This window comes from Stenella coeruleoalba (assembly GCF_951394435.1).
Source record: "Stenella coeruleoalba genome assembly, chromosome: 2".
Taxonomy (NCBI): domain Eukaryota; kingdom Metazoa; phylum Chordata; class Mammalia; order Artiodactyla; family Delphinidae; genus Stenella; species Stenella coeruleoalba.
In genome coordinates this window covers 124065245-124087795 of record NC_137147.1, presented here as the reverse complement: position 1 = coordinate 124087795, position 22551 = coordinate 124065245, and the positions used below count along the sequence as shown (strand labels likewise).

At 40.1% G+C, this 22551-nt stretch overlaps 1 protein-coding gene across 2 annotated transcripts in view; it reads left to right on the top strand.

The window, feature by feature from the left end:
• CERS3 (ceramide synthase 3) overlaps window positions 1–22551 on the top strand; it is a 132131-nt gene that overhangs the window by 66234 nt on the left and 43346 nt on the right. For both annotated transcript variants that reach the window (XM_079913516.1, XM_079913517.1), the window contains exons 8-10: window positions 373–465; window positions 3156–3284; window positions 6627–6733. In XM_079913516.1, coding sequence (XP_079769642.1) covers window positions 373–465; window positions 3156–3284; window positions 6627–6733 — 329 coding nt within the window. The remainder of the gene's footprint in view (window positions 1–372; window positions 466–3155; window positions 3285–6626; window positions 6734–22551) is intronic.

Below are 22551 nucleotides of genomic sequence, written 5' to 3'. Positions count from 1 at the left end.
GAGTAGTATTCAAGAAATATAAAACAAGGTATTTTGTGGGACAAGCAGAACAGCTTTTCCATTGTTCTTAAGTAAAGATTTTAAAATTATTTTTCTAATTTAACTCTCACTCAACTAAAAGAATGCTTTTACACCTGTTGTAGTTTTATTAAATTTTAAACAAAACATTTAACTTGACTTTGGAATTCTTGTCTCCCTTTTTAGAAATGCCTCAAAATGTTGTCTCTGATTTCTTCTCAGAAGTTGAAATGTAAAACATTATTATTTGGGAGAATTCTGTGGAATATAAATAGGTATAAACAATAGTTTTAATCCTTAAAATGAGTTGTTTATATGGTGACATTAAAGTAGTGAATACTCTTGTTTTCTCAGCCCTTGCTGCCATCTCAGTACTGGTACTACATTTTGGAGATGAGTTTTTATTGGTCTCTCTTATTTAGCCTTGGCTCTGATATCAAGAGGAAGGTAAGTGTCTTATTTACAAAACTACTTTATCCATTTTTTTCAAAAGTTTTTATCCCCCTGCCCCAAATCCTAATCTTTAAATCATATTTTTATATATGTTCAGTTCCAGTTCATAACTTTTTTGCTTTTATAACACAAAGAATAGTGCAAATATGCTCATACTTTGGTGCCTTGGTAAGTATTTGTAGTGAAACATTATAGAAACGTTAACTTTGAAGCTCTACACTTGTTCAATAAGAAAAGAACTCCCCTTTATGATGTCTGTTTCTTTCTTTTAGTTTGGGAATTTAGTATTCTTCAGTGCAAAGAAGAAAAGTGCTGGTAGTTTTAATTCTACAGCCATGTCCTTTAGTTGATTACAGACTACTTTATATAATTCTTTTGATGTATTCAGTGACTTTGAAAACATTTTTTCCTTAATTCATCCAAGATCCTTGTTAGAAAACATTGCTTCAAGTACTATTAGCTTTGCTTTATTTGCAGGGAAAGTGAGTCACAGGCATGCTAAATGCATCCTCTGAGGTCACAAAGTGTGGTATTTTAGGAACTGTTTGGTTGTTACTGATTCCTATTTGCTGGTACAGAAAATTATATTATACTCTCAATGCAGTCACGGATTTCCTCATATATGTTAGCAGTACAGATCAAATGACAAATACTCTTGGCATGTACTTTATACGCTACGCTCTATATAAAAGATTGGTTTGTAGCAAAATTTGAAAATTAAGTTGAATTCAGTATTAAGGAAATAAAACCAAGTTGGCTTGACTAAATGATGTTTGAGTGAGCGTTGGTGTACAATCTATCACTAAGGGGCCCAGTCAGCTGCTCAACTGGAGATCTGAAAAGAAACTTACAGAATAAACCAAAGGAACATACTGTGAAAAAATCTGATTGAAATGATTTCCTTTTTCAGAAAACTTAATAATAGCTATAGTTTAACTGTTATTAACTTAATTTAGGCTAAGAACATATCAAAATTTAATTGATTGGGTCATCTTCTCAAGGGATAGAATTGAAAATAATCATTATTTAGAAGGTCTTCGTAGATATACTCAGGTAGGTTGATCCTGTAATGATCCTGTCTTTTTCCCACTTTTGATCCTTTTATTTTTTTCAGTAGTTGCTTTCTCTTTATTATTTACAGGTCATTGGACACCTTTTCAAAAATTAAATGTAGATATATGTCATATATTTGTAAATACACATCTTCAGAGACATAAAATTATTAGGAGTCGGGTAAAGCACAGGCTCTGGAGTCAAATTGCCAAAGTTTGGATCCCTGACTTCACTCATTAACATCTTGAGCTAGTTGGTTACATTTGCTAAACTAGATCTGTCTCGTCATATATAGAGTAGAGCTAAAAATAGTTCTTATCTCCTCCAGTTGTTGTGAGGATTAAACAAGTTAATTCATACAAAGCACTTTCTGGTGTATAGTAAGTACTCAATAAATTAGGCTGTTATTATTATCATGTTTATTCTTTTACTTTGGCTACAAGGAAACTGAAGTCTTTAAGTTTTTTTAAACGTTTTAATCAGGATATTCACAGACCATACAATTAATCTATTTAAAGTGCATAATGCAATGGTTTTGAGTATATTTGTAGAATTCTGCAGTCATCACCACAGTCAGTTCTATTTCCATCACCTCAAATAGAAATCCTGTACCCTTTAGCAGTCACTCCCCATTTCTTCTAACCTCCACAGCCCCAGGCAACCACTATCTACTTTCTGCCTCTATGCGTTTGCCTCTTTCGGATATTTCATATAAATGGACTCATACAATATATGTTTTTTTGTATCTGGCTCCTTTCACTTAGCATAATGATTCATTCCTTTTTATTAATGAATAATATTCCATTGTATGGATATACTACATTTTGTTTATGCATTTATCAATCGATGGATATTTGAGTTGTTTCTACCTTTTTGGCTATTATGAATAATGCTACTATGAACACTGATGCGCAAATTTTTGCACGAACATATATTTTTATTTCTCTCATGTATATACCTAGGGGTGGAATTGCTAGACTACATAGTAGTCCTATGTATAACCTTTGGGGGAATTGTTAGACTCTAACAAAGCAGCCATGCCATTTTACATTCCTACCAGCAATGTATAAGGGTTCCAGCTTCTCCACATCCTAGCCAACTCTTGTTATTGTTTGTCTTTTTTATTTTAGCTATCCTGGTGGGTGTGGAGTATTTTGCTACTGTAGTTATTCCACTTTCATTTGTTCCTTATTTCATATGCAGTAACTCTTATTTTAATAGTTGTGTAGTTTTATTATATTTGTCTTGGAATTAGGCAGGGAATTAACAATAAATGTAAATGTACACAGGAATATGCTTGGGTGTGTATGTATGTCTTTGTGTGTGTGTGTGTGTGTGTGTGTGTGTACATATATCCAGTGTAGAACAGTGGGAAGAACAGCAGATATTAGGACTTAGATGACAACTATTCAATGCTATCTCAAAGTTAAATGACTTAATCAATGAGGATAACACTTGTTATATCTCCCTCACAAGGATTGTGCTTAAGAATAAACGTGAAAGCATTTTACAAAGTTCAAAATATGCAGATGTCAGTTGTTAGTTTTAAAATTATTATTATTATTATCTCTTCCAGTGATTGAGAAATAACTGCATTTGCTTAATGGTTTCCATTTCCCCTCATTATATAGGATTTTCTAGCTCATGTCATCCACCACCTGGCTGCTGTTAGTTTGATGAGCTTCTCTTGGTGTGCTAATTATATTCGCAGTGGGACCCTCGTGATGATTTTACACGATGCGGCCGACATTTGGCTGGAGGTAAACGTTTGCCATTAAAAAACTAATAACAATACCATGTCCTGAGTTTAATGTGACTCCTCACAGGAAGAATTGTCTGTGAGTGATTTAGCAGAGCTCTCTGTCCTGAAAACACCCAAAGTCTGCAGATGTCTCTAGGTCCCCAGATCTTTCAAGCTCAAAGAAAGGAAAGCTTTCAGTTTTTAGTTTCTAACCTTTTTTCTCCATGGTACTCGAGAGAGAGGTTAATTTGTGGGATTCCACTTATGAAAGTTGCATGCAGATATTAGCTTAGGAAGTAAGCTGAGGTATCTGAAGAAGGAATGAACTCTAAGCTTTTAAACGGAAAACTTGGACTATGACATTGTAGATTTTTAAAGTTGGTCGGCACCGTATATTCACTTAAGCAAAGCTAAATACGCAGTGAATGCTTGCACCTCCCTGCATGGACCCTCCTCCAGCTTTAAGGAATGAGAGCCGATGTTTATTTAAATGACATTTATTTTCTAAGGAAGGAATGTTTCAGAGCAGGGGACATTAAAACAAGAATCTTCCTAATCCCAAACCACACAAAATATAAGGAACGATGCAAAATTAGGATTGTTTTCTCTACATGTTTCTGATGTGCTTTGGTTCCTGTTTACCCTGAGGCAGTGGGTCCTGCTGTACTTAGAGCCACATTGTTCATAATTTAAATATACTCATTTATAATGAAGCCGGGGAAAATGATGCTAACCCATTTGCATTCAGGATTGCCTCTTCAAGGGCTAATAATTGAATGTAAGTTGATATGGAAGAAATTAAATTTAATTTAATAAGATCTTGTTCTTCTAGATCAGGGTTCAGCAAACTTTTTGGTAAAGAGCCAGGTAGTAAATCTAGCTTTGTGGGCCTCATAGGATCTCTTGTCACATATTTTTCTTTTTCGTTGTTTTTTCTTTTCTCTTATACCCCTTTAAAAATGTGAAAACCATTCTTACCCTTCTTAACTCAAGGGCTGACCAGCTTTAGCCCATAGGCTGAACTGTAATTTGCCAAACCCTGTTCTAGATATAACCAGAAGTCATTTGAAGCCATTTCAAAGCAACTGGCTGTTGTTAAAATATTAGCTGTGTACAGAATTGTATTTCTTGTACGTAATCGTAATTAGACATGTAAATACCATTCTAATGGTCAAGATTATTATATGTGCTTCAGGGCAACACGTGGCTTAGCAGAAGAAGGATTGTGCCAGTTTTTCCGTGTGTTGCTCTCTGAATGTAGCCATCTCTGCTATAATTACCTCCTTCTCCGATCATATCTCAGAAACCCTGCCTGAAAATTAAGACCAAATTGGCCATGAGTTAAAAATTTTATGCTACTCTATTCTTCTAACCCTCTAGTTCAATTGCCTTTGGTGTGTGTCCACCGTAAAAACAGTTTCATTGTGTTACTAAAAGGGAGCGTTAGGTGTTGGGACTGGGAATAAGCACCGTGTTATCCCTGTCTACCCTGCCATTGACATGACATAGCTCCCTAGGTGACCTGGACAAATCACTTAATGCTTTGTTTCTATCCTCAGCTGTAGCATGAGAAGTCATATCTGCCTCTTAGGGTATATTGTGCAGTTTAGCTCACTATCGTTTGAAAATGTTCTGAGGTCCTTAGGTAAAAAACAGAAGAAAAATGAAATGTCAAACTCAGGTCCCTACATGGATAAACTATGAGAACAGCTTCATGTCGTTAATGATCATCAATAATCCTTGATTCACAAGTCAGGATCTAACTTGAGGTTCAGTGAGCGAGGCCACTACCCTCCATCAGCTGGTGGTAGAAACAACATTGAATAGTGGTGTGGGGCTGATTTTTTATATTCTCCAGGAGTGCCTATTCCGTAGCTTCCTCAAGTAGTTTGTTTTAGTGTTTGTCCTCTCAGTCAAGTTCTAATTGAACCCAGACATGGTACAACTTTTAGCCCTGTTTAGACCTTCCTAAAGGTGGAGACTATTAATCTTTCATGTTCCTTAAGACAGTTGTTGGGTCATTTCTTTGTTCTTTCTTTGCAAGGAAGAACAGCCTCAGCATCTACAATTTTTACTCATAAGCAACCTTGTGCCTTCTTCATGCATCTTCATGATCCTCTCTAGTTTTCTGCATGTTAAGTTTAGATCCAGGACCCAACACTTTAACAGTATCTTGACTGACACTTAGCAAAGGAGAGGGGTTACTCTCTGATATCCATCTCTGCACAGCCCAGAATAGGCCACGTGTGCATTTGCCCAAAGGAGTGCTACTTTGCCATTACAAGTGGGGGCAAAGTAGCATTCTTCATGCCTATGCACATCTCTAGCTTCCCAGCCTGGCCTACCTTCTGACCCTTCAAACAGCTCCCCACTCCATTCCAAGCCCTCTAAACTTCTGGCCTTTCTCCCCATACGCAAGTCCTGCCCAGCTGGCATGCCAGACTTCTGTCTCAGCAATGGAGGCTGTTCCCTTTTGGGCCCCTGCCAATCCCATAGTCTGATCACATTCTTACCCCATGGTAGGTATGGAAAATGCAATGTAAACCATTCCTGAAATATAATAAGCTGCTTCTCTTGTTCTAGATGGGCCTTGAGGTTCCTGGGTGATTTCAGTTCTGAAACTGGTAGGGCTAAGCCACACCACCCACCTGCCCACCTTCCAGCCCCAACTTCAGACTCTTTCCCATTCAGCCTTGGGCCCCGCTGGATAATGCAAGAGAAAATCCTCATTACATTAGTACCACATTAAACAACATTTTCTGTAATTCTTTTCACTCAACACAGATAATATGAGCACTACAGGCTAGCATAAAGTAAGTAGAGAAAATCAAGTGCTTGAAACTTTACTTCAAGCAGGGCATGGCCCCAAGGGCTGCCTCCTAACTCCACTTCTTCTGTCATCTGCCTTAAAGTAGCTGCCTTGATTGCAACATGCCCAGCCCAGCCCAGGACTTCACTCATATCCCAGCCTTTCTTCAATTCAGCTCTCCTCCCAGTTAAATGGAGAAATTCAATAAATGCCCAGATAAAATACATGCTAAAATTAATTATGCTAATTTGTAGTGCTTGTGAAATACAGGAGTAATATTACAGTCATTCTAACTAATTTTTTAAACATTATATTATGCAAAGTTTCAAACATATGACAAGGTAAAGAGTATAATGGGCCCAATGGACCCATCATCCAGCTTTAACAGTTATCAATATAGCCAATCTTGTTTCAGCTATTTCTCATCCATAACCCAACTCCCACCAAGATTTTGAAGCAAATCCCAGGTATAATTTAATTTATAAATATTTAATTTAAAAATTTTACATGAATATCACCCTATCTGAATGCAATTTCTTTCTATTTTCTCAGTCTGCTAAGATGTTTTCTTATGCCGGATGGAAGCAAACCTGTAACATCCTGTTTTTCATCTTCTCCATCGTATTTTTCATCAGCCGCCTCATTATTTTTCCCTTCTGGTGAGTAGACAAGGTTCTGTGTGTGCCTTTGGTCACTGTGCTGAGGTGGCCTTGCATGTTGTTCAGGTTGGAGCATTGCCCTTTCTTTCTTTCTTACACTGATCTCCAGCTATTTGTGCCAAGTTCAGCTGGAAAGAAGAATGTGAAGGAGATATTTTTATAGATAATTAAAACCACACCTTCCAATGTGAAAAGGCTTGTTACAAAGGGAGATTAAAGATGTGTAACCAATAGGAAGCAGCAACTCTTACTCTGTGTCTGATTTCATGAATCTGGATCTTTCTTTGTGATTAACAGCTTTTCCAGTTATTCAGTGAAATGTCATTGGCCAATTATCAGCTCTTTAAAAGAGAGGCAAATTCTGTGTTAAAATTGCAATAGTTATAACCACCATTAATTGAATGCCAGACACTGGATTAGGCCCTTTATACATCTTGGCACTAGCTACACAACAAATCATAAAGATAGGTATCATCACTTCCAGTTTGCAGATGAGGAAACTGATGCTGATTTCATTTTCCATGATCACTGGTCCTAACAGTGATTTGGACCACTGGCTCTTGGTCGGTCTGTTGATTTTGTTTAGCCAAGAGCTGGCAACATAGAACCTATGTTGTGTCTCTCCTGACAATCATTCCTTTGGCAAGCATAATTTTCCATGTGTTGATTGACAGAAACCAGAGGAAAAATGTGAGGAAGACATTGATGGTTTGGAAAGAACAGCTTAAAACTAACTGTAGTTTGGGGATAGTCTAGAGTTTCAGATATTCTCAACAGAAAAGCTAGTGCTATTGGAGGTACTAGGTTCCAGCAGAATGAAATGGGGACCCAGGTTTCAGGCCTGATCCCTTGTGGGTGGAGAGCACCCTTAACTAGCAGCATGCAGGGAAGACTGGTAAGAGAGTGTGGGTGCTGCCTGCCCTGTGGAAGCCAGGTGTGTTCTTTAACCCAGGACTGGGTGTCTTGATTAGACATTTTTTTCTGGAGAGGAGCAGCATCATGCAGTGATGAATTTCACAGATGCAAGTCAGTCCTGGCTCCAGACTTACTACCTGTGTGATCTTGTACAGGTTAGATCATTTCTCTGTGCCTCAGTTTCTCATCTGTAAAATGTAAATAAGGGTTGTCATGAGCCTTAATTGAAGTAATACATATGAAATAGCTTAGAACAGCATCTGGAACATAGTAAGGATTCAGTAAATGCCAGCTGTTATTACTAAAATTATGAATGAGTCTCTGAGAATTTGAAGTTTAATCTAGAATCAAATCTGAGATACATGTTTAAGATATTCTTCTTGGTTGACGAATCATATTACCATCACTTTTGCTTTGGCTGATCAGGTGTGTTTATGAAATTAGAATATTGTACAATAGCAACTATTGATAGGGTAAGTATTGACTTGCAGATAGCAGTTGAGTTGTGGCTTTTCAGTGTGACTTTCATGGTGCTCTAAATCCAGCATTTGCCCATTGGTGACACTTATTTTGTTCAAAAAGTACCATGTGTTCCAGTTATCTATAGCTGTAAACAAACCTTTTGAAAAATTTAGTGGCTTAAGGCAGTAGTGAGCAAACTTTTTTTTATAAAGGGCCATAGAATAACTGTTTTAGCCTTTGAGGGACATATATGGTCTCTGTTGCATGTTTTTCTTTGTTTGGTTCTGATTCTTTTACAACCCTTTAAAAATGTACCAAACCTAGCTTAGATCACTGGCTGTAGAAAAACGGGCTGTAGGCCAGACTTTACCAACACGCCATGTTTTGCAGGGCTCTTTCTTAAAACAACAATACATTATTATTACTATTTCTTATGGATCTGGGAGTTGACAGGCATCATCTACATGGTTTTTACTCATGTGATTACAGTCAGATGGTCGCTGGCCAGTCAAGGTTGGAGTTTTCTTGAAGGCTTCCTCACTCACAAGGTTCAGGTGACACCCGTGACATCAGCTGGTTGATGCTGATTGCTGGTTGGGACCACTGCTGGGCCTGTCAGCTGGAACACATGCCCATGCCCCTCCACTGGCCTGACCTTCTCTTAGCACAGCAGATGGATTTCAAGGGTGAGCAGTTCAAGAGAGAGCTTGGCAGATGCTGTCTCCTTTTATAACCCAACTTCAGAAGTCACAGCATGTCACTTCCAGCCTCATTTTCTTCATTGAATCCAAGTCACTAAGGCCAGCTCATATTTAAGGGAAGGAAATTTAGACTCGATTTCTTGATGGGAATAGTTTCAAATAATTTGTAGAGATTTTGTTGTGTTGCTGTGGTACGCGGGCCTCTCACTGTTGTGGCCTCTCCCGTTGCGGAGTACAGGCTCCAGATGCGCAGGCTCAGCAGCCATGGCTCACGGGCCCAGCCGCTCTGCGGCATGTGGGATCTTCGCGGACTGGGGCACGAACCCGTGTCCCCTGCATCGGCAGGCGGACTCTCAACCACTGTGCCACCAGGGAAGCCCTGTAGAGATATTTTTAAAGCACACACCATGGAAGTTCTCAGTCTGGAGAACTCTCTGAGAAGCTTCTAAGTATTGCTGCTGTGGTTGACTACTGATTCAGCATCAAAGGATCTTCGCCTCGGACCTTCCCATGATGTCTCAAAATCAACAGGCCAGCTAACTCTGCCTCATAGACAGTCGAACATCGGGTTGGGGTTGAGTAGAGTGTTACTTCCCCACATACCCTCAACTTTAAAATCCTAGATTTAAGTGACTTCCCTGGTGGCACAGAGGTTAAGAATCCACCTGCCAGTGCAAGGGACACAGGGTCGACTCCTAGTCCGGGAAGATCCCACATACCATGGAGCAACTAAGCCCGTGTGCCCCAACTACTGAGCCTGCACTCTAGAGCCCACAAGCCACAACTACTGAGCCTGCGCGCCACGACAACTAAAGCCCACGTAGCTAGAGCCCGTGCTCCACAACAAGATAAGCCACCACAATGAGAAGCCCGCGCACCACAACGAAGAGTAACCCCCACTCACCGCAACTAGATAGCCCATGCACAGCAACGAAGACCCAATGCAGCCAAAAATAAATAAATGAATAAAAATTAAAAAGAAAAAGAAAGGAGAGGCTTCCCTGGTGGTGCAGTGGTTGAGAGTCTGCCTGCCGAAGCAGGGGACACGGGTTCGTGCCCCGGTCCGGGAAGATCCCACATGCCGCGGAGCGGCTGGGCCTGTGAGCCATGGCCACTGAGCCTACGTGTCTGGAGCCTGTGCTCCACAATGGGAGAGGCCACAACAGTGAGAGGCCTGCATACTGCAAAAAAAAGAAAAAAAAGAAAAAAAGAAAGGAGAATGATCAAACCAGAAGAAATAAAGACATTATTAAAAAAAAAATTCCTAGATTTAAGAACTCATTCTCTTGCCAGCATTTCTGGATTTCAAGGAGAATTAGTTACATGCATTTGGCATTTTCTTGATCTTGATACTTTGCTGAATTCACCAGCCTACTGCAGAGGGCAACCAATACCACTGTTTGCTGTCTTCAGGAGGTTGGGCTGTGAATAAACCAGTATTAACAGACTTGACTGAAAAAATTTTTTGCGGGTAAAAATTCTTCTGTACTGACATTGACTGATCTTCATTGTTTGGAAGCTTAAGGAGAACCTCACCAAGCTATTGGAAGTTTGGGAGATGGGTTTTTCATGGTTTTTGAAAGCATTAGTTGCAGTGTATTACTCTGACTTAAATAGCCATCCCATCAGCTTGAACATGTTACACAACCAAGTGGTGGTACCAAAGAGGAAAAGTCAGTTCCTTGTTGTTAGTCTGGCTCCCACCATCTGTCTAAAACTTGTAACTCTGCAGACTCACTTTTCAAGGATATTTTATTAGTCCAGATTTGTTGGGAATTTACCATGGACCAAACAAAGTGCAGACAGGCCCATTTCAAGATTCAGATATTTTAGAGGTTCTGTGGGAGGTGGTTCGCCATCTAGTTGCTCTGTTCTTCTCAACTGCTTTTGTTGTACATTTTGTGGTGAGGTGAAGGGTTGAGTGGGGAGAAAGGTGACTGGGGTGGTGCCATCTGAAAGTCGTCTGAAACCTTGAGAAAAAGAACAGGAGTTTTTTTTTTTGCTTTTTTGTTTGTTTTTGCGGTACGCGGGCCTCGCACTGTTGTGGCCTCTCCCGTTGCGGAGCACAGGCTCCAGACGCGCAGGCTCAGTGGCCATGGCTCACGGGCCTATCCGCTCCGTGGCATGTGGGATCTCCCCGGACCGGGGCACGAACCTGTGTCCCCTGCATCGGCAGGTGGACTCTCAACCACTGCGCCACCAGCGAAGCCCAGAACAGGAGTTTTACATCATGCGTGTCTTTCCCTTTCTTCTCCTTTCCTTTTATTCCCCCAGCCTCAAGCAGATTTGCTTTCCCCTCATGAGTTTCCTTTTGTGTCCATACAACTGTGTCCCCAATTCTCCTTTCTTCCTGCTCTTTTCAGGGATCTAATTTAGCCAGTTTTCAGTCAGTGTCAGCAAGAGTTAATTACCTTGATTTTCTAAACAGTGTTACTGTCAACATTAGGTAGACATTCCAGTTGGCACTGGCCAAACTGCTTTAATCTAATTGCCTGGTTACCCCCATTTATTTGCATTTTTCTTCAAAAACATTTAAATCTCAGGCTTACGTTATTCACATTGTATTCCCAACTATTGTATTAAAATAATGACTTCTATATTTGTGAATTATTGGACGTATCTATCTACTTGAATATTATACAAATACCACCCGAGATCATTCGGTTAGAAAGACCCTCCGAAGGTCAGATAAACGATGCCCCTGACTCCTGACAATTTTCCTCCATAAATAAAAAGAGCAGATAATAATTTAGTCCAGGCTGATTGATCTGAAGGGAAGGAGCACTGTTTCAACTGAAGTTTCCGAGTGGCAGTGCTGGCTCATTGCTTTGTTTCTGGAACTCACCACTGCTAGATGTTGTGAGGAGCTCACAGATGAGTGAGACGCAGCTCCTAGCCTGCAGCAGTTCATGATGGCAGTAGAAGAAATCTTTGTATCCACCACCTTTTCCATGTATTTGAAGGCTATTAATACTGACCCATATTTTTTGGATATTCCAAAAAGAAAAAAATAAAACATTTCCTGCAAATCAAAACTACAATGAGGTATCACCTCACACTAGTCAGAATGGCCATCATTTAAAAGTCTACAAAAGTCTACAAATAATAATTGCTAGAGAGGGTGTGGAGAAAAAGGAACCCTCCTACACTGTCAGTGGGAATGTAAGTCAGTGAAGTCACTAAGGAGAACAATATGGAGACTCCTTAAGAAACTAAAAAATAGAGTTACCATGTGATCCCACTACAATCCCACTCTTAAGCATATATCTTGGAAAAGATGAAAACTCTAATTCAAAAAGATACATGCACCCCAGTGTTTATTGCAGCACTATTTACAATAGCCATGACATGGAAGCAACCTAATTGTCCACTGACAAATTAATGGATAAAGAAGATGTGGTACATATATACAATGGAATATTACTCAGCTGTGACAAAGAATGAAATAATGCCATTTGCAGCAATATGTATGGACCTAGAGATTATCATACTAAGTGAAGTACAATAAGACAGAGAAAGACAAATAATCATATGATATCACTTATATGTGGAATCTAACAAAATGATGCAAAGGAATTTATTTACAAAACAGAAATAGACTCACAAACATAGAAAACAAAGTATGGTTACTAAAGGGGAAACAGGGGGAGGGATAAATTAGGGCTTTGGGATTAATAGGTACACAGTACTATATATAAAATAGATAAACGACAAGGACCTACAAAGGAATTATATTCAATATCTTATAATAACCTATAATGGAAAAGAATCTGAAAAAGAATAGATACCTATATGTATAACTGAATCACTGCTGTACACTTGAAACTAACACAACACTGTAAATTAAATAGACTTCAATTTTAAAAATGGTTAAGAAAATAAAAAATAAAACATTTCCAACAGTGAATAATACTCAAATAAATAGCTTCCTTATCTCCAAGGGTACATATGCTAGTGGTAACTTTATTTTCCCCACCAGTGGTTCACAGGACTTTGGGCTTCATCTTTTGATGATCCAGGTCTCACTGGTATAGAAAAATGGTGCCCTGAGAAGCCTCATACGAAGGAGAATTTTGTGGGCAATGAGGCCATATAAACCCTTGAAATGGCTATCAGAGAGAGGACAGTTTTAAGAAAAGACGAGACACAACAAAGCTGAAAGCATACAGCAGTGCTCTAAGCTGATGTCCATCAGAGAGAGACAAGAGTGAGGACACGATGGTCCTTTCTTTCCTCCTAAGGCCTGGAGCCTCTGTTCTGAATGGTGAGTCAGGGGCAGAGCAGGGGTCTGATGGTGCCAGGGTCAGCTTCCTTGCCCTCCTGGGATGGCACAGTGCCCTTCCCACAGTCATCAGAGGAGAGGAGGGCCTGCACCGTGCCAGAGAGGCTCTGTTGAAGTATCTCAGAACTGGGCTTTCCAGTCACAAAGCTTATAGAGGAGAGGGCAAATGACACTGCAGGTGTTTGCTCTGCATCTCGTTCAACAAGGAGCCCTCAGGGGAGCTCCTTCCCACACCCCACAGGCTTGGCACTTCTGTTGCTGCTTGTAAACTTATGAAGGACAGCGACAACAGTCCATAGAATTTTAGAATTTTAAATTCATAATTTAGTCCAACCCCTTTATTCATTTATGTGTTTGGAAATAATTTTAAGCTCACAGGATAATTTCAAGTATATCACAGAGAACTCTTACATATTGCCTTTACCCAGATTTACTAGTTAACGTTTCCCCCATTTGCTTTGTCATTTTTTCCTCTCTCTCTGTTTCTCTTTCTCTTTCTCTCTCAACACACACACACACACGTGCTCACACATGTGGGTGTGTGTGTATATATATACATATATATATGTATACATATTTTTTCTGAACCAGTTGAAAGTTGAAACCATCACGTCCTTTTAATCCTAAATAGTTCAGTGTGTATTTCCTAAGGACAAGGACATTTTTCTACAGAATCACAGTATAGTTATCAATTTCAGGAAAGGTAGCAATCTACCATCCATGTTTCAGTTTTGTCAGTTGATCCGATAGTGCCTTTCATTGCTTTTTTCCCTCACTATTGGATTTGGCCCAGGATCACATTCTGCATTCAGTTGTCACCTGCCGGGAATAGTCCTTACCTCTTCTTGCCTTTCGTGTCATAGATATTGTTGAAGCGTTGCAACCCTGTTTGTTTTTCACATGAGAAGTTAAGATAGTTCCAGGATCGCACAGCTAGTCATGAAAGAATCAAGATTAGAAACAGAACATTTGAAACACAAAAGAGATATGTTTCCAGTTAAGTTACTAAATTTGATAATTAAGAGCAGGCATCATTGCCTTACCTAAGTATTATTAAGTTTTCTTCAACTACTTGGTCACTTCGAAATATAAGCCATCTCTAGAATGTTAGGTGAGCAATTATGCACCTGTAGAACCAGTATTTGTTATCCTGAAAAGGCTTAATGCTCACACCTACAATTAGCAAGAAAAAAAGACCTTTAACTTTCCTTAGAAAAATTACTTTTGGTGGCTGCCTTATCAGCCCAGCAAAACCAACTACTATTTATACCAACAATGTGATTTTTTTCAAACCATGTAAACTTTGGTGATTGAGTAAAGAGTAAAAATGGGGAAAAAAACCCCAAACAGGAAAAAGGCCAAGCTTTGCAATCCACAGGCACCATGGTAGTGCATCCGTTTGTACAGGTTAAAGGCCAGCGTACAGAGCAGAATTGAGGAGTATTCTCTGTGAAAAGGGAGATTCCACAGGACCCACAAGGTAAATGTGCAAGTGTTTGTGGGTTCACTCGTGTGTCTGCACACTTGATACACAAAATTGAGAAAGGCAGATTTGTGTTTTTTCCTTCCCATTCTCCTTTTAGCAAAGGACCAGAAGAAATCAAGGCTGAGAGATTGGACCATCTTTTAGTGAGGGCAGTGAGACCCATAGAAAGAGGCCCTGAAAATGCCAACTGAAGCCCCATAACTGCTGTCCTCCCTTCTGAACTCCTCTTCACTTCTTGGGCCTCCTGTTCCCTCTGTCCTCCCACAGCACAGGGTCCCCACTCCTCCTTAGCCGGCTCCTCCCCTCCAAAGCGGCCTCCTCCTTCTCCCTGATATGCAGAAAATCCAGCTATTTCAGCGGCACCCTCCCTGGGTGTTGCCCTCCCTGTATTATTAACGAAGCCCTCTGCAGTAGGAAAGGGGGTGGTGGTGGAAAGCCATCTCGTCATAATGATGGTAATAGTAATGTTATAACTACCATTTCTGAGTGCTTACTATATGCTAAGCTCTTCCCATTTGTCAACTCATTTAATTCGCATAACAACCTGACAAGGTGAGACCTGTTTTATTACAGAAGAAATTGAAGCCCAGAGAAGCTACGTAACTTGCTGCAGACCCCAGGGAAGCCATGATCCAAATCTAGCGGGCTCCAGTGCCCATGCCATTGACCTCTCCTCTCTGCAGTGGCTTGGCTGTCTCTGAAGGCATTTGTGTTTAATGGCAGTCTCTTCTGTTTCTAGGACTCTGCAGTTTGCAAAGCTGGCTGTGTGTTTCTCTGGAGCCGCTCATTCAGAGATGTGGGGTTAGTTCTACCCAAGGAATGGGAGGTTGTGCAGGTTACCAGGCAAGAAAATAGCAGCCTTAGCCCTGGAGCCCAGCTCTGATGATTCTAGGCCAGGTGTATCACTCTTCTTTCTAAAACTGGCGAAGCTTCCCAAAGCTGTTACTACGAAGGTCACACCCTTGACCTTGACTTTCAAGTCCAACAGGAGATGGCTGCATTCACCAATCCAGCTTTATCTTCACCCCACCCCCACCCCCTGCCACTCCTCTCCCTGAAGCCACACTGGTCTTCTTTTAGCCCTTGAATTTTCCATGATGCCTCCACCTGAGAGTTTTGTATGTGTCCTTTCCTCTGACTGGAATCCTCTTTTCTGTGTCTTCCCTTCAACTAGAGGGAAGAGGGAAATCTCCATTCAGTCAGAACCCTGCAATATGCTCCCTGTCCTTTTCTTTCTTTGCATGGACCACAGTGAGTTTAATTATATGTTTAAGTAATTATTCACATTCTCTGATAGAATGCATGAAGGAGATATTTTTTAGTAGATTCCTTTGTTAGTTTTGACACTGACAAATTCCCAGTAGGAGACCTTGTATGGGACCACGCCCTGGAACAGGTGATGGGAGGATACAGAGATGAAGGCATCATGGCTGCTGTCTTTGGAAAGCTTGCTAGCTAATGAGGAGTCAACTAATATAAGAGCTTTTACTGCAAGGCAGGGTGAATCAGCCAAATGCTCTAAAGAAGCTGGTATCAGGGGAGCCCAGAGAAAAGTTATAAATTCAGAGGTGAGCAGAATAGCACAGAGATTTTGGTATGGAGAGGGCCATGCTTTGATAGGTGAAAAGAATTTCAATTGAAAAGGGGAAAGGCATTATAGGCTAAGTGAGTCCAGAATAAGGCACACAATTGCTTAAGGACCCAGCAAATCAGAATAGCAAATTGGCTTTATGTATATTATTTCCTATAATCCCTGTGGATGCAGGCACCAAAATGTAAGCCCTTCTAGTTCAGGAATTTCAGTCTGTTTTATTCATTGCTGTATTTCTGGCTCCCACAAAGTTCCTGGTAGCACTTTGGTGCTTAATAAATATTTATTGAATGCATAAGGTAGGTACTCATTGCTTCCATTTTACAATTGAGAATATGCACAAATAAGTGACTCAAGATTACATAGAGCCAAGATTTTAAGAAAATATGGAAAAATATATTTTAAAATGTTGGGGGCGAGAAAAACCTTTTAAAGCCTAATATGGAGGAAACAATTGTTTCATATAAAGGAAACAATTGATAACTTTTGTTACACAAATGTTTTAAAAATTGATTTGTCAAGAAAAATTATAAACAAAGTTGTAAGAATCAAAACCATGTGATGTTATTTAACATGATTAAAAAGTAATATTATAATCCTTAACATATAAAGAGTACTTAAGAGTCAATAGAAAAAGTAAATACCCCAAAAGAAAAATGGACAAATAGATACCATGAAGAAGCAGTTCACAAAAGCACAAATCACAATAATTTTAAAAACTCATATATATATCTTCACAAGAAATAAAAATGTAAATATATAAATAGTGTGATATTGTTTTACGTAGCAGCTGACAAAGTACAATGTTGGTCAAGATCCAAGGAAGCAGATACTCTCATACACTGGATGCAAGACTATGAGTTGGCACAGTCTTGCTGGAAAGCATCTAGCAATACACTTCAAAATGTAAATTGAGTATACTCTTTGACTCAGGATTTTAGCAATTCTAAGGAAATATCAAACAATTTTATCAAAATGTCTTTATAAGTAATATTCTGACAGTGTTCTTTATTTTTTTTCACTGTTGTCAATTTAATTAATACTTTTGACTACACAACCTCCAAAAGAGTAGTTCTCAATTTAACCAAAGCACTTTCCATGATGCCAAAAATTAACGTTTGGTTGCCATCACTCTTGCAACAAAAGTACTTGGACAACTGCCAAATGCAGAGCACTCAGGTGGGTACCTCAGGATTACACAGATGCAGTCAAGAGCTCAAAGAAGCCTTCAGGAAAACTTGTTAATTCTTTGATTTTCCTCAGCAACTTCTCCCCTCTCATTTTCTTTAGCAAATATCCAGAACCACCAGTAGTCTCTGTAAATATACTATCCAACTATTCAACTATTCAACTCCTCACCCTCAGCAAGGGTTGCCTTTAATCAAGCAATTGGCTGGAGTGGAATTCTAACCCAATGCTTTCAGCACCATCTTGACTCCCTTTTTTTTTTAAAAAAAATATTTTTGGCTACGTTGGGCCCTCATTGCTATGCACGGGCTTCCTCTAGTTGTGGCAAGCGGGGGCTACTCTTCGTTGCAGTGCGTGGACTTCTCATTGTGGTGGCTTCTCTTGTTGCAGAGCACGGGCTCTAGGCATGCGGCTTCGGTAGTTGTAGCACATGGGCTCAGTAGTTGTGGCTCATGGGCTCTAGAGCACAGGCTCAGTAGTTGTGGCGCACGGGCTTAGCTGCTCCGCAGCATGTGGGATCTTCTTGGACCAGGGCTCAAACCTGTGTCCCCTGCACTGGCAGGTGGATTCTTAACCACTGCGCCACCAGAGAAGTCCCCTATATTATTTTAAGTAGTGTCAATCCCTACTCTGTGTCAATCTACTAGGTTAACACTACCACCTCCCAAAGTCCTTCAATCCATTAGGTCCTTTCAAAGTCCTGCTAGTGTTAGAGGGTCTCCTGCAGAGGTGGGGGCTGGCTGTGGCTCACCGTGGGGTCAAGGAAACTGGCAGCAGAAGCTCTGGGAAGCATTCCCTGGTGTGAGCTCTCCCAGAGTCCACCATCAGCCCCACCAAAGAGCCAGGCAGGCTCCAGTGCTGGGTTGCCTCAGGCCAAACAACCCACAGGGAGGGAACCCAGCCCCACCCATCAGCAGACAAGCGTTCTTTATAATACAGTGAAAATTTGGAAACAACTTAAATGTCTATCAATAAGAGATTAGCTAAATAAGTTATAAGATCTATAAGTGGATTTCTACGCAGCTATTACATAGGATGGTATGTAGTATGGGTTGGCAAACTGGCTCACGGGCCAAATCCAGTTCACTGACTGTTTTTGTTAATAAAGTTTTACTGGCACACAGCCACACTCATTTACTGATATATTGTCTATAGCTAGTTTCACACTACAATGGTCACTTGAACCTTTGCAACCGAAACCAAATGCCCCAGAGGCCTGAAATATTTACTGTCTGTCCCTATACAAAAATGTTTGCTGACCCCTGATTTATAAATATGTTCATTGTCATGGAAAGCTCTCTGTAACATATTATTGAGTGATAAAAGCAGGGTAAAAAATCACAACCATAGTGTGATCCCTGTTATATGAAATCATGTGGTAATGGGGAAGGGGGAAAAACACCTTAAATAATATATTTTTAGGAAAGATGTCTTAAATTATGTTCACCAGACATAATATATACTGGGTTACCTGTGAGTTGTGAGATTTTAATTTAATTTTTACTTAACCTCTCTATATTTTTCTGTAATTCCTAAGTTTCTAAAAAAATTTACATAAGTAAAACAGATAAATGGCTATTATTTTTGTTATATTGAGTTCAGAGTTCATATTATTTCTTTTAAAAAAATTAATTAACTAATTTATTTATTTTGGGCTGCATTGGGTCTTCGTTGCTGCATGCAGGCTTCCTCTAGTTGCGATAAGCGGAGGCAACTCTTCATTGCAGTGCGCGGGCTTCTCATTGTGGAGGCTTCTCTTGTGGAGCACGGGCTCTAGGCACGCGGGCTTCAGTAGTTGTGGCACACAAGCTCAGTAGTTGTGGCTTGTAGGCTCTAGAGCCCAGGCCCAGCAGTTGTAGCGCAAGGGTTTAGCTGCTCCGCGGCCTGTGGGATCTTCCTGGACCAGGGCTTGAACCCGTGTCACCTGCATTGGCAGGCGGATTCATAACCACTGTGGCACCAGGGAAGTCCCATATTATTGCTTTTTGAATAAAGGTCTTAAACTAATAACTCACAAAGAAAGGAAATAGAGCTACTAAGCAGACTGTCAAAGGGAACTGTCAAAGGTTGCAAAAAATGCAAGTTGAAATTGTTTTGGAGGGAGGATGGGGCAGCCTGCAGGGGCAGCAGCTCCTGCCTTCTCTGCAGCTCGGTAGCCAGGGGTGGAAGGAAGCCTCAGGTGAAACCCCAAGTCAGACCCCACACTGCATCCCACTGTCTCATCTCTCCCCCCTTGTTTTTCTTTTACCATTTGGTTTGTGGTTCTATCTGTTCGTGGTTTTTTCTTTTTTCCTTCTTTTCTTCTGAGCCGTGTGGCTGGCAGGGTCTTGATGCTGCGGCCAGGTGTCAGACCTGAGCCTCCAAGGTGGGAGAGCCTAGTCCAGGACATTGGACCACCAGAGACCTTCTGGCCCCATGTAATATCAATCAGCGAGAGCTCTCTGAGAGATCTCCATCTCGACACTTAAGACCCAGCTCCACCCAACGGCCAGCAAGCTCCAGGGCTGGACACCCCATGCCAAACAACTAGCAAAACAGGAACACAGCCCCACCCAATAGCAGAGAGATTGCCTAAAGTCATACTAAGTTCACAGACACCCCAAAACACACTGCCGGACGTGGCCCTGCCCACCAGAAGAACAAGATCCAGCCCCACTCACAAGAACACAGGCACAAGTCCCCTCCACTAAGAAGCCTACACAAGCCACTGAACCAACCTCACCCACTGGGGGAAGACACCAAAAACAACAGGAACTGTTAACCTGCAGCCTGTGAAAAGGAGACCCCAAACACAGTAAGTTAAACAAAATGAGAAGACACAGAAATATGCAGCAGCTTAAGGAACAAGGTAAAAACCCACCAGACCAAACAAATGAAGAGGAAATAGACAGTCTACCTGAAAAAGAATTCAGAATAATGATAGTAAAAATGATACAAAATCTTGGAAATAGAATGGAGAAAATACAAGAAACATTTAAAAAGGACCTAGAAGAGCTAAAGAGCAAACAGATAATGATGAACAAAACAATAAATGAAATTTAAAATTCTCTAGAAGGAATCAATAGCAGAATAACTGAAGCAGAAGAATGGATAAGTGACCTGGAAGATAAAATAGTGGAAATAACTGCTGCAGAGCAGAGTAAAGAAAAAAGAATGAAAAGAATTAAGGACAGTCTCAGATACCTCTGGGACAACATTAAACACACCAACATTTGAATTATAGGGGTCCCAGAAGAAGAAGAGAAAAAGAAAGGGTCTGAGAAAATATTTGAAGAGATTATAGTTGAAAACTTCCCTAACATGGGAAAGGAAATAGTCAAGTGCAGGAAGCACAGAGAGCCCCATACAGGATGAATGCAAGGAGAAACACACCAAGACACATATTAATCAAACTATCAAAAATTAAATACAAAGAAAACATATTAAAAGCAGCAAGGGAAAAGCAACAAATAACATATAAGGGAATCCCCATAAGGTTAACAGCTGATCTTTCAGCAGAAACTCTGCAAGCCAGAGGGGAGTGGCAGGACATTTTTAAAGTGATGAAAGGGAAAAACCTACAACCAGGATTACTCAGCAAGGACCTAAATGTAAGACCAGACACTATAAAACTCTTAGAGGAAAACATAGGCAGAACACTCTATGACATAATTCACAGGAAGATCTTTTTTGACCCACCTCCTAGAGAAATGGAAATAAAAACAAAAGTAAACAAATGGGACCTAATGAAACTTAAAATCTTTTGCACAACAAAGGAAACCATAAATAAGACAAAAGGCAACCCTCAGAATGGGAGAAAATATTTGCAAATGAAGCAACTGACAAAAGGTTAATCTCCAAAATTTACAAGCAGCTCATGCAGCTCAATATTAAAAAACAAACAACCCAATCCAAAAATAGAATACCTAAACAGACATTTCTCCAAAGAAGATATAAGATGGCCAAAAAACACATGAAAGGGTGCCCAGCCTCACTAATTAGTAGAGAAATGCAAATCAGACCTACAGTGAGGTATCACTTCACACCAGTCAGAATGGCCATTATCAAAAATTCTACAAACAATAAATGCTGGAGAGGATGTAGAGAAAAGGGAACCCTCTTGCACTGTTGGTAGGAATGTAAACTGATACAGCCACTATGGAGAACAGTATGGAGGTTCCTTAAGAAACTAAAAATAGAACTACCATATGACTTAGCAATCCCACTACTGGGCATATACCCTGAGAAAACCATAATTCAAAAAGAGACCTGTAACACAATGTTCATTGCAGCACTGTTTGCAATAGCCAGGACATGGAAGCAACCTAAGTGTCCATCAACAGATGAATGGATAAAGAAGATGTGGCACATATATACAAGAAATGAAATTGAGTTATTTGTAGGGAGGTGGATGGACTTAGAGTCTGTCATACAGAGTGAAGTAAGTCAGAAAAAGAAAAACAAATACTGTAAGCTAACACATATATATGGAATCTAAAAAAAAATGGTTCTGATGAGCCTAGGGGCAGGATAGGAATAGAGACGCAAATGTAGAGAATAGACTTGAGGACACAGGGAGGGGGAAGGGTAAGCTGGGATGAAGTGAGAGAGTAGCACTGACATATATATACTACCAAATGTAAAATAGATAGCTAGTGAGAAGCAGCTGCATAGCACAGGGAGGTCAGCTCAGTGCTTTGTGACCACCTAGAGGGGTGGGATAGGGAGGGTGGGAGGGAGGTTCAAGAGGGAGGGGATATGGGGATATATGTATACATATAGCTGATTCACTTTGTTATACATCAGAAACTAACACAATATTGTAAAGCAATTATACTCCAATAAAGATGTTAAAAGAATTGTTTTATTTTTTAAATTAGCAAAGTTTAAACCCACTTAATACTGGTTAGGGGGGTTCAATAAAACTCTTCTTTCATAAATTGCTGGTCACCTTCTAAATTGTTATAATTTTGGAAAATAATCTGGTAAAGTCTTAATAGCTTTTAATATAACCTTGAACTTCTATAATTTTAATGTATGCCTTGGAATAGTATTCTCACCTTTAGGAATATACACATCTAAAGAAATAAACTTTGATTTGGGAAAGACAATATACACCAAGTTTTTCAGGTAAAATGTTTTTGATTTAAAGTTAAATGGAATTGAACGTAAGATCCCACGTGTGGTACTTTTACTACAGTGGCAAAGTCTCTA